Source organism: Triticum urartu, chromosome 1A, assembly GCF_056163025.1.
Source record: "Triticum urartu cultivar PI428250 chromosome 1A, HENAU_Tu73, whole genome shotgun sequence".
In the NCBI taxonomy this organism is placed as follows: domain Eukaryota; kingdom Viridiplantae; phylum Streptophyta; class Magnoliopsida; order Poales; family Poaceae; genus Triticum; species Triticum urartu.
In genome coordinates, this window is record NC_141873.1 from 30,305,611 (window position 1) to 30,318,297 (window position 12,687).

Below are 12,687 nucleotides of genomic sequence, written 5' to 3' on the forward strand. Positions count from 1 at the left end.
GCCGTTTTGTTGTGGACGATGCCATCACGACGCCGGTCACCACACCATCTTGTCATGGATGACGCCGTCGCGGCACCGGTCCTCATAACGGCTTCGCGCCTCTGTACCTCCCAATGGCATCACACCGTTGTCTTCTTGTGGCAGCTTCGCACCGCCATCTCCATCTAGCGGCATCGCACCGCAGTCGGCCACCAGCGGCATCGCGCCGCCGACGTCCTCCACCTCTCATGGTGTCCGCCGCACCGTCGCCATCGCCTAGGATCGACTAGGCTCTGAATACCAATTGTTGGCGCCCGCCTCTTCTTCCTCCTCTTGAGCCGCCTCACACAACTCTTATGGGATCTCTCTATCTTCTTCTCTCAAGAACACACACACACACACACACACACACACACACACACTACAACAAGGAAGAAGACCAAACTGGCTTTGCCAAGAGAACTTCCTTGATGCCCACGAGAAAATTAGATATTTGCCACTTTCAATATGTGGCTTCTCAAAATTGCACCTTCCAAGATTGGCTTCGCAAAATTGCCACTTTGCTCGTTGGCTCCTCGATCACCATGCCACTTCCCTCCTTTTATTGATTTTTTTCTTTTTCCATTTATAAGCACTGGAAAAGACTAAACTACCCCTGATGCTAAGTACACAGTACACGTACTGAGCTTATGCATATGCATGTGTTATTCTCGTTCGACAATGGAGAACGAACAGCACAATTTCTCGTCGATATGTCACATGTTGCAGAGCTTTGTTAACGAGTCGTGCAACAAGAGATCAATTGCTACGGTTTTTTGAACAAAGCAAGGATAAGGCTCAACATGATACCCTCCAGAATCCATGCACGTGGCGTCAGCGAGATCAGCGGCACACGGCCTTGACGAGATCGGCGGCACGCTGGGTGTAGGCAATCGGCGGTACGTGATGTTGAGAAGATTGGCGGCGCGCGACGTTCAGGCGATCTGCGTCGAGATCAGTGATGGAATGCACAGGGTATTCTTGGCGGCGCTCTCGTCTACTTCAAGTATCAATTATGATCAATTAGGATGTGGATAGTACTTGTACATAGCATCAGGGGTAGTATGGTCTTTTCCAGTGCTTATAAATGGAAAAGGAAAAGGGAAAATCAATAAAAGAGGGAAGTGGCATGGTAATCAAGGAGTCAACGAACAGGGTGGCAATTTTGCGAAGCCAATCTTGAAACTGGCAATTTTGAGAAGCCACATAATGAAAGTGGCAAATATCCAATTTTCTCGTTTCGTTGAATCAACGTCAATCTCACACCATTTTCTCTTATGCATAGGTCTTATGTGTTCCTTGTGAGTTGGGAGTTGTGAATGGAGAGCAACAACGACGGAGTTTATGGTCAAGCCATTGGTCTCCCTGTTGACGAACAAGGCATCCAGCTTCCTGAAGGACCAGTACAAGGTGATGGACGGCATGAAGAAGCACCGTGAGATCCTGGAGGGCGACCTGACAGATGTCTTGCACATCATCGAAGATGCGGAGAAAAAGCTTACCAGCACGAAGTGGGTGCATTGTTCGAAGCACTCAAGAAGGTAGCCCATGAGGGGAACGATGTCTTCGACGAGCTCAAGTACCAGGTACTCCGGCGTGACGCCAAGAAGAAGGGGCATTACAAGATGCTTGGCTTTGATATGGTAAGCATCTTCCCTGCCCACGACATAACCCAATTCTCTAGTGTAGGGGTCATGGGGCCATTGCCCCCCCCCCCCCTACACACACATGCATTCTAGAACTTTTTTTACTAGTGCATTCATATGTATATTCAGTACTTTCTTAACTATTTGTATCGTGTTCTAAAAAATGCAACCCTTTGTAATGTTGCCCCCTTGTTGGTCAAATTCTAGATCCACCACTGCATCTATGTAGTGGCGCATTACAAACTCCATCATACTCCACTCCGAGAAGGACATTGTCAACATGTCCAGAGAAGAAGAGAAGAGAAGACCGTGAGTATATTCATTTCTCAAGCTAGCGACGGGGATCCCATGGCCCTTCCCATTGCTGGAATGGCTGGGATGGGCAAGAAGGCCTTTGCTCAGCTTGTCTACATGACCTAGAAATCAAGGAGTATTTCCAACTCCAGAGGTGTTGTTGTGTGTCTAGTGATTTTGAAGTTGTTAAGATTGCAAGCAACATCTGCCAGACCCAAGGAGATTAATCATGAAAAGGCATTGCAGGAACTTCGGAAGTAAGTTGGAAGAGATACCTTATTGTGCTGGATGATGTATGGAATGACGATGTTGATAAGTGGTAAAAACTCAAGACCTGCCTGAAGCACGGCGCTAAGCAAATTGCAATACTGACGACCACTCGTAATGCACAAGTGGCTCAAATTATGAAGACGTGCACCAATGATAGCTATAACATTCAATTTACAAAAGAGCATTCAATTTGCAAAAGCCAAACGAAGTTGAGCTAAGTGACATGGTTGAAAAGATTCTGGATAGATGTGGGGGCTCCCTTTTAGCTGCCAAAGACTTTGGATCTACATTGAGTAATAAGACTGGCATGAAAGAATGGAAGAACATACTAACCAGAGGCAACACGGGCTATGGGAAGACATGAACATTAGCAAACACAAACTCAGCTATGATGACTTGCCATAACACTTGAAACAATGATATGCTTTTTGTACAGTATTTCCCAAAGATTATCATATTGATGTGGAGATTTTAATCCAGCTATGGATAGCACATGATTACAAACCATTGGTGGAAGGTGACAATCCTGAAATGGTAGGCAGAGAAATTTTTACGAGCTAACTTGGAGGTCCGTTCAAGAACAGTATGCAGTATACATGATCTTATGCATGACATTGCCTAACCTTTTTATGGAAAAAGATCGTTTTACTATAGTTCATATGCGTGATCAAAAGGACTTGCTGTCACGAGGCCCTACTCGGCAATTGTTCTCCTCTATCGCCATATCAGAACTCTTTAGCATGATTATCAGAAGAAAAACTCTACATTTCTCCAGTCAATGTTGTATGCAAATAAACACACCGATGGGTCAATACCGCACTTGTCGAAGTACAATAATATGTGAGCACTTCAACTCTTTTCATTGTACAAACATCCACGTGAAGCAAGGCACTTACAGCACCTGAGGTATCTCAATGCCTCACACAACATGTGGATCAAAGAGCTTCCCAAGGAAATGAGCATATTATATAATCTACAGATCCTTAACCTTTCTAATTGTGAGAGTCTTGGTTGACTTCCTAAGAATACGAAGTATTAGTCAAATGTCCATAATCTCTATACTAATGGTTACATATCACTAGAGTGCATGTCTCCAGAACTTCGGAAAGTCTCTTCTCTACAGACATTAACATATTTTGTGGTGGATTCTAGCCATGGTTGTAGTACTATTGAAGAACTACAGGGCTTAAACCTTGGTGGTGAACTAGAACTATCAGGTCTTCAATATGTAAATCAAGCAGATGCTAAAGCGTGCGGTGTTGGAAATAAAGAGAAACTCACACATTTATCTCTTAAAAGGTGCGATGACAACAGTGAGGAACTGACCAACACAGGGATGTCGTTGATGCTCTTAAAGCTCAGGTTGCGTTGGAGTTGCTAATAATACACTCATACAAAGGTACCAATTTCCCAGCATGGGTGACAGATCTTACTTTTCTGGAGCATTTGATCGAGCTCCACCTAGATGGTTGTACAATTTGTGATGAATTTCCCCAATTCGGTCAATTTAAGGCTCTCAAAGTTCTTGTTATGATAAGGTTGCACAACCTGCAAAGCCTACGCAGTCACAATTCATCTGCAACATTTCCAGCATTAAAACACCTCAGGTTTGAAAAATTGGAGATTCTGAGAGATGGGCGGAAACAAACGGAGAAGAATTAACATTTCCTCTACTTGAGAGAGTTCACTTGAAGAACTTTCCAAAGCTAACAACCCTGCCTGAAGCACCAAAACTCAAAGTTATAGACATTGAGGAAGATAAGGGTCAACTTTTCTTATCAATATTTGAATCTAGGCACATGTCTTGCGTGTCTGACTTATGGCTGTCTGTGAGTGATAGAAAGCAACACCAGAACTGTAAGTATCCATTTTGACACCAGTGTATTTTGGTTGCAGCTTTTTGTTCGGCTCAAGTCCATTGCAGCGAACAGTTGGGGTCTGGAAACGTCTTGGTCAGCTCGGGGAATTAGCGATCGATGGTTGTGATACGCTCATCTACTGGCTTGAAGAGTTCTAAAGCTTGGTATCATTGAATAGTGTATACATTTATAGTTGCAGCAAGCTAGTAAGCCCCACCCAGGTGAAATGATATATTGTACTCGAGGGAGGGATCAACTCCTGCCAAATTTGAAAGATCAAAAGACATATCAATGTGGAAGCTTGACAGAGGTTTTCGTTCTCCCCCCTTATCTCATGAGTATTGAAATTAGATGGTGTGACCTTTTCGAATCCATACTGGGGCAGGACTATAGAGAGTTGGAGAGTGTACAACACTTTGGTACAGGAGCATCATCTGAACATTGCAGTGATCTTGCATCAAGAATTTGCTAGAGAAGTCATCTTCACCCAGAATTAATCATTTGCCATGTCTGCAGGCTTCAGTAATAGATGGCTCTAAGAAGCTTCGTTTCATGCTAGCAGAGTTCTATGGACACCAAACTTTGTGTATTTGATGTTGCGATGGTCTGGAGTCACTGTATTGCTTGGGAGACCTGTCATTACAGGAAAAACTACATCTTGAGAGATGCAAACATCTGGTATCTGTACCAGCTAGTCGCGGGAATTATTCAGCCCTTCAGTACCTCATCATTTAAGACTGCCCAGCTATAAATATGATGCCACTTCATCGGTGTCTCCAACGACAGCTAGTTAGCCTCGAGCACAAGGATATATCTTATGCTTGTTCAAGCTATCCTGATGAACGTACCTTTCAGTTTCCTTTTTCTTCATTTAGTTTCTCTTATCTCCCTCTCTCTCTCTCTATTGTGCTACAAATGCACACCTTGCTGCCTGCAGGTTTAAATGTTACTCTACTCTCCTTTTATTTTTGCTTTTATAAACACATTTGGTTTGGTGTGTCCGTTTTTCTTTAACTCAACGTCAAGAAGCATGTGAATAGAGTTTTCACGTGTCTTTGTAATGACAGGAGAGTTTTTGCTTTGGATATGATGGTAGCCATTAACTTTGATCGAGTAAACTTGGATTATGCTTAAATCATCATTTGCACTGGTCATATGCTATGTCCCATTTCCAGTGATTATTGTATACCTGCACAACAAATATGTGTATAACTATAAATACCATTGACTGATTTTATAGTTTCTATGATTGGTACTACAAGTTATACACCGCTGAAGTATACTTTCTCTGCGTAGTGACTGTACATAATTTATTCTGTTATGTCCATGTCAGCTCATCTATTTCTACAATCCTGTTGTTTTGAATTGGGTGCAACAGCTTTTCATGGAGATATCTTGATAATGGTTTCTATGTACAGGACCTAAACTATGGGAACCAAAATCCTGGAAATATATGGTTGCTTCACACTGCAAGAGCAAGCAATGAATAGAGATACAGATACAATGTATGTTTCTGGAATTAATTTTTGCCTCTTGAATTCCACCACTTTGGTGAGCGTAATGTTGTATTAATTATGCATCTCTAGGATACCATTAGCAGGAACTGATTGCATTTAGATCACCTAAAAGCATGAACAGAGAAGGGTTTTAGGGGATCATTACATGTCACGGCAGTGGACATGATCGCCTGCTTGGTGCAGGCTTGATGCAGGGGTGATGTAGTCGAAGTAGAGGTTCTCCTCGACGTCCTGATTCCTTCAGGGCGCCACCGGCACTGCCCAGGGACAGCGGCGGCGGCTGGCTTAGGTCTTCACGTCGCTGCAGTACTCCCCCTGATCGGATGGGGTGAGAGAATATCGGGAGGAGAGTAAACCTTACGTGAATTGTGATCTCGTAGGTGGCCAGCTCTCTCCCGTATCCCTTTTAATATGGCGCTGGCGACAGGGGACCCAAAACCTGAGTTGGTTTTTGGGCGCCCCCGATCAGGGCGCGTTAGTTCTGATCAAGGCTCACGTACGTTGGTACATGGACCCCTTCACTTATCGTTATCCCTTCATCTTTTTTTGTTAGACTAATAGATCTAACGGGCCTGTTTAAGCCGTCAGATCAAAACCAACATTCTCCCCCTTGATCGTTAGGCTTAACTTCATTCGCCCATTCTACATAGGAATGATGTACCAAAATGAGGTGTCACTACAGCTCGAAACGCCGTAGAACCTCAACACTTATAGCACACCCGCCTATTTCGAAATGGAAAACATTTTGCTACTTGGGGAGTGGTTCATTTTAATGGTCCTCTTATTCCAGAATCATAAGGCTTCCAGTAGTCCCATGCCGGCTACATGCTCACGAAAAATACTGGGTGGCAAGCCTTTTGTTAGCGGATCCACGAGCATATGCTTCGTTCTTATGTGTTTAACATCAACTGTTTGATCCTGGATTCTATCTTTCACAACACGATACTTTATGTCAATGTGTCTGGCATCATTACTTGACCTGTTGTTACTCGTATAGAAAACTGCTGGTTCATTATCGCAGTACAATAAAATTGGTTTAGATATGCTATCAACCACTTTAAGTCCGGGAATAAAATTCTTTAGCCATACAGCCTGCCCGGTGGCCTCATAACATGCTACAAATTCTGCTTGCATCGTAGATCCAGCAGTTAATGTTTGTTTGGAGCTTTTCCACGATATAGCTCCTCCCGCGAGTGTGAATATATAACCTGACGTGGATCTCTTACTATCCACACACCCGGCAAAATCAGAGTCTGAATAACCAACAATTTCTAGGTTATCAGTTCTTTTATATGTAAGCATGAAATCCTTAATTCCTTGCATATAACGCAAGACTTTCTTTGCGGCCTTCCAGTGGTCCGGTCCTGGATTTGATTGGTATCTGCCAAGCATCCCAGTTACAAAACATAAATCTGGGCGTGTACACACTTGAGCATACATGATGCTTCCGACAGCTGAAGCATAAGGAACCGACTTCATCTGATCAGTGTCATATTGGTTCCTCGGACATTGAAATGTCCCAAACTTATCGCCCTTAACTATAGGAGCAGGTGAGGGTGAGCACTTATGCATATTGAATTTTTTCAGTACTCTCTCAAAGTATGCTTTTTGAGATAGTCCTAACGTTCCTCTGGACCTATCTCGATGAATCTCGATACCGAGGACATACGAGGCTTCACCAAGATCTTTCATATCAAAACTGGATGACAGAAAATTCTTGGTCTCATGCAGCATATCCTTATCGCTACATGCCAACAATATGTCATCAACGTATAGGACTAAAAATGTGAACCTACTGCCTTTAAACTTAACGTATATGCAGTTGTCCACAACATTTTCTATGAAACCAAAAGTTTTGATAATTGTATCAAACTTGAGGTACCACTCTCTTGAAGCTTGCTTCAAGCCATAAATTGATTTGTTTAGACGACATGCTAAATGTTCCTTCCCTTCCACAACAAAGCCTTCTGGCTGAGCCATGTAAACGTTTTCTTTTAAGTCACCATTTAGAAATGCCGTTTTAACATCCATTTGGTGTAGTTCTAGGTCGTAATGAGCTACTAATGCCATTATGATTCTGAAAGAATCCTTGGTTGACACAGGAGAGAAGGTTTGCTTATAATCAATGCCTTCTCTCTGTGTATACCCTTTTGCCACTAGTCTTGCCTTGAACCGTTCGACATTCCCTTTGGAATCATACTTGGTTTTGTAGACCCACTTGCAGCCTACTTTCTTAGCTCCATCGGGAACTTCTACTAAGTCCCATACGTCGTTTGAGCCCATAGATTTCAACTCGTCTTCCATGGCAACCAACCATTTGGACGAATTTTCGCTTTTAATGGCTTCCTTATAGGAGGTTGGATCTTCCACCTTTCCCATATCATTCATGTCCTCCATTAGAAAAGTGATATAATCATCTGATATGGCTTTCTTCCTCTCACGCCGTGGTCTACCCATGGGCGGAGATGGTGGTGGAACATCATCATTTTCATTATTTTCTTGGAGATCCTCATTTGTATTTGGATTCTCATTATTAGTTTCTAGATCACCATTCGACTGAGAGACTGAACCGTGAGATTCAGGATCATCAGATGTCACATTTCTTCGTATTGGAAAAACAATCTCTTGGATAGTCGGGGATGGCACACAAACCCGCTTCTCCTCAAGATCGATCTCCCTTAAATTTGTGACCTCATTATCCTAAAAAAATACCGCTTGTCTAGTCTCCACAAATTTGGTGGTGTGACTTGGACAATAAAAACGATATCCCTTTCCCCTATGAGGGTATCCAACGAAAAAACAACTAACTATTTTTGGATCCAATTTCTTAAGTTGTGGATTGAAAACTTTAGCTTCAGCAGGGCAATCCCACACCCGTAAGTAATTCAAGCTCGGTTTCTTTCCCGCCCACATCTCGTAAGGTGTGTTCGGTGCTGACTTAGTTGGAGCAAGATTTAGTATGTGTGCAGCTGTCTTTAATGCCTCTATCCAAAGGCTTACTGGTAAACTCGAGTGACTAAGCATGCTTCGCACCATATCCATAAGGGTGCGGTTGCGACGCTCGGCCACACCATTTTGTTGTGGTTCACCAGGCATTGAGTATTGAGCAATGATTCCATTTTCAGATAAGAACTTGGCAAAAGGTCCAAGAATCTGCCCATAAGGAGCATGCCTACCATAATACTCTCCCCCGCGATCAGACCGTACAACTTTGATTTTTGCATTCAGTTGATTTTCAACCTCCGCTTTATAGACTTTGAATTTCTCCAAAGCTTCCGATCGGTCACGTATGGGATAAATATATCCATAGCGGGAAAAGTCGTCTGTGAATGTAATGAATGAATCAAAACATCTACAGACTTAACATTAAGGGGTCCACATATGTCGGTGTGAATTAATTCTAAAACCCCTGTGGCTCTTACTGCTCCTTTCTTGCGAATTTTCCTTTAATGCAGTCGACACATTTGTCTGCATCTGAGAAGTCTAATGGGAGGAGTATTTCATTTTTAACTAAGCGTTCCATTCTCCCCCTCGAAATGTGGCCCAAACGACAATGCCACAATTTCGAAGAATTACTAACTCCTTTCCATTTCTTCTCAACATTAATTTCATCACTCACATGCATAACTGAATCATTATTAAGAGATAACCTGTATAGTTGGCTTCGTCTAACACCGATGCCTACATTCTTATTACATTTGATCAAAGCAAATTGTTTCTTGCCAAAATGGCACTCATACATATCATCATCTAAACGAGAAACTGAAATCAAATTCCTACTTAAGGTAGGCACATAAATAACATTATTCAATCTAAGAGTGTGGCCAGTGTGTAGCTCCAACGTGAGAGATCCCACAGCTTCAACATCGTCCTCAACTCCGTTCGCAACCTTAAACTTTCTTGTTCCTCCTCTTATAGTTTGGATTGTATCGAATCCCTGCATAGAGTTAGCAACGTGAGTGGTTGCCCCTGAATCAATCCACCATGACTTTATAGAAAAATCGACATAAAGAGATTCATCTACAAAAGTAATTTCATCAATACCTCTTTTGTTCATCCATTTTAGAAAGCCTGGGCAGTCCCTTTGATAGTGTCCCTCCTCTTTGCAGAAGTTACAAGCATTTTCTCCAGCAGTGGAGCTGCTAGGAGCAGAAGAAGAACTGCCGGCTTCTTTACCCTTGAATGCTTTAGGGTTGAATGGCTTAGTGCCTTCTTTCTTGACTTGCTTTTTCTGAGGCTTGGGAAAACCTTGCCCGTCATGCTTTCTCTTGTTAGAGCCAACATGAAAAACATGGTCTTTCTTCTGCCTCATGATCCTCTCTTCCTCCTGGACGATCCTTGCGGTCATCTCAGAGAGTGGCCATTTTTCCTTTAGAGAGTTATAGTTGACCTTAAATTGTTCAAACTCTTCTGGAAGAGACTCAAGAATAATTATGACAAGAAGGGCTTCACTTAAAGAACACTCCAAAGCCTTAAGTTTGGTGTAAGCATTTACCACCCTCAATATGTGTTGCCTAACGTTTCTGTCAATAGTGTATTTCTGAAGAAGCTTAGCAAAAAGCTCATGAGCATACACTTTGTCGGAGCCTTTAAATTGATCCTCCATTTCAGTGAGGAATTCTTTAGCAGTGTTTTTCTTAGGGAGTGCTTCAGAAATGTCCGGCAATATTGTCGCTTTCATGATGAGAAGCGCAATATGGTTGGACTTGTTCCACTTTTCCATCTTAACATCATAGTCTTTGTTTAGTTCTGCATACCCTGTAACACCTGCAACAGGTGCCACAGGTTTTTCTTCCCTCAAGGCATAGTCAAATTCATTACAACCCGAACATAATTCGATTTGGGACTTCCAATGAGGGAAGTTACTCCCCGTAAGTGGTTCGATCGTGTCGGACCGAAATGGAGCGGAAGCTGAAATCATCATAAAAATTCATTAGTAAACTTGCATGATTATAAATTTACGTTGGTAAATAAACAAACATGCCAAGTATTTAATTTCAACTCCATGTCAAAACACCGTTGGGCAGAAAAAACATGGAATTAAAATATCATAGGGGATGACTCATAATAATAAAACAACGTTGGTCCGAATTAAAATTAGAGTCATTTCATTCTGAATTTAAACATCAACATAAAAGAAAATATCATTCTTTTTGATGTCTAAAAAATTCATCATGCAAAACACATAATAAATCTTGAATAAAATATCTCGTTGGTTCAATTTTACCCAGAATAATAATGTGTTCATTTTAGTTTTGGGCATTTTCTATTTTCTTTTAACGGTGCAAAAACATAATAACTATTAACTTAAACGCACTGTAAAAAAAACACAAAATTGCGACAGTGATTTTAGCCCGAAAGACCCCACAGCTACACGTAAAACGGCCCAGCCCAGAAGAAGTTTTTTTTGTGTGTGTTTTCGCTGGACTGACATAACCTGGGCCGCAGCCCACAGCCGGAATCGGCCCATTAGCGCCCGCCAGCCCGAGTCGGCACTCCGCGACGCTGTGAGCCGTCCGATCGAATCGGACGGCCGGCGCGGCTTGCGGCATGAACAAAATTGCCGACCAGCCTAACCCTAGTCTCACTTTCTTCCCTGACCCCCCCGCGTTTAGCGCTACAGAGAGCGGCGGCGACATTCAACGGCGGCTCGAGGCGCGCCAGCCATGGCGGCGCGGCGGCTGCGCTCGCCGGAGGAGCGTCCAGCAGGATGAATCCCGCGCGCTCCCCCGTCGAACGTGGCCCCGGCATCCGTGCTTCATGGCGCATCAAGGGAGGAGGGACGCCGGCCACCGCGACATGAGGGGCGACGGCGACGAGCTCGTCCATTCGAGTAGCGGCGGTGGCGGCGAGTAGACGTTCCGCGCGTCGCTCCGGTGGGAGGCGACGGCGTCGCGGCGTCTCCGCCCTCGCACTACGGTGGACGCAGTGCGGGCCCCGAAGGGAAAGGCGGCTACGCGGCGCATTAGGTGAGCCTATGCCTCATTCTTCTCCAATTCGTGTTCATCAGTGCTTATTTTGGATTAAAAAACAGCCCTAATTGCAAAATGAGTGTTCTTTCGAATTGGGGATAAAAACTAGGGTTCTACCGAATTGGGGAAAAAATCTAGGGTTCTTCAAACATGGGGTTTGCCACTGTTTACGTTCTCTTAACCCCCTGTCTACTAATTATATGATGCATACGGAAACAGGAACGTCACATGGTCAATTTTAATCAACTTAGCATAAAAGTGAGCATTAGATCTTAACTTGGATTAATTAAAATTGATGAAACCATGGTGGCAGTACTGATCCGTAGCAAATTGGAATTAAAACATCATCAACAGTGGGCAATTGACATCAATCATCAAAAACAGTAGCAAGATCATGGGGCTGTAATTTTCAATCTTGATCATGAACCCTAAACCTGACATGATCTAAAACTTGATGTTGATCTACAGATCAATAATATAGGGACCTATTGCAATCAAAATTGGCAACTGATACCATTGTTGTATTAATTATGCATCTCTAGGATACCATTAGCAGGAACTGATTGCATCTAGATCACCTAAAAGCATGAACAGAGAAGGGTTTTAGGGGATCATTACATGTCACGGCAGTGGACATGATCGCCTGCTTGGTGCAGGCTTGATGCAGGGGTGATGTAGTCGAAGTAGAGGTTCTCCTCGACGTCCTGATTCCTTCAGGGCGCCACCGGCACTGCCCAGGGACAGCGGCGGCGGCTGGCTTAGGTCTTCACGTCGCTGCAGCACTTCCCCTGATCGGATGGGGTGAGAGAATATCAGAAGGAGAGTAAACCTTACATGAATTGTGATCTCGCAGGTGGCCAGCTCTCTCCCGTATCCCTTTTAATATGGCGCTGGCGACAGGGGACCCAAAATCTGAGTTGGTTTTTGGGCGCCCCCGATCAGGGCGCGTTAGTTCTGATCGAGGCTCACGTACGTTGGTACGTGGACCCCTTCACTTATCGTTATCTCTTCATCTTTTTTTTTAGACTAATAGATCTAACGGACCTGTTTAAGCCGTCAGATCAAAACCAACACGTAAAAGTCTACAAGATCAGCATAATTGGGTTCTGTA

The 12,687-nt window shown here is 43.4% G+C and overlaps 1 protein-coding gene and 1 pseudogene across 1 annotated transcript; one reads left to right on the forward strand and one right to left on the reverse strand.

The window, feature by feature from the left end:
* Nucleotides 1-1,362: 1,362 nt before the first annotated feature.
* LOC125532619 (putative disease resistance protein RGA1) lies at nucleotides 1,363-5,573 on the forward strand (annotated as a pseudogene).
* A 3,921-nt stretch (nucleotides 5,574-9,494) lies between these two features.
* LOC147988729 (uncharacterized) lies at nucleotides 9,495-12,213 on the reverse strand. The gene is made up of 3 exons (XM_087535719.1): nucleotides 12,195-12,213; nucleotides 9,649-10,515; nucleotides 9,495-9,541 (listed from the first exon to the last, which is right to left on the reverse strand). Exons 1-3 carry the CDS (start codon nucleotides 12,211-12,213, stop codon nucleotides 9,495-9,497), a joined length of 933 nt encoding a protein of 310 aa, XP_087391845.1.
* Nucleotides 12,214-12,687: the final 474 nt, after the last annotated feature.

What these genes read in the sequence shown, in the direction of transcription:
- LOC147988729 (XM_087535719.1), bottom strand. An exon ending in AAAATGGATGAACAAAAGAG is followed by an intron (nt 9,542 to 9,648) that starts GTATTGATGAAA and finishes AACTCTATGCAG; the next exon opens with GGATTCGATACAATCCAAAC.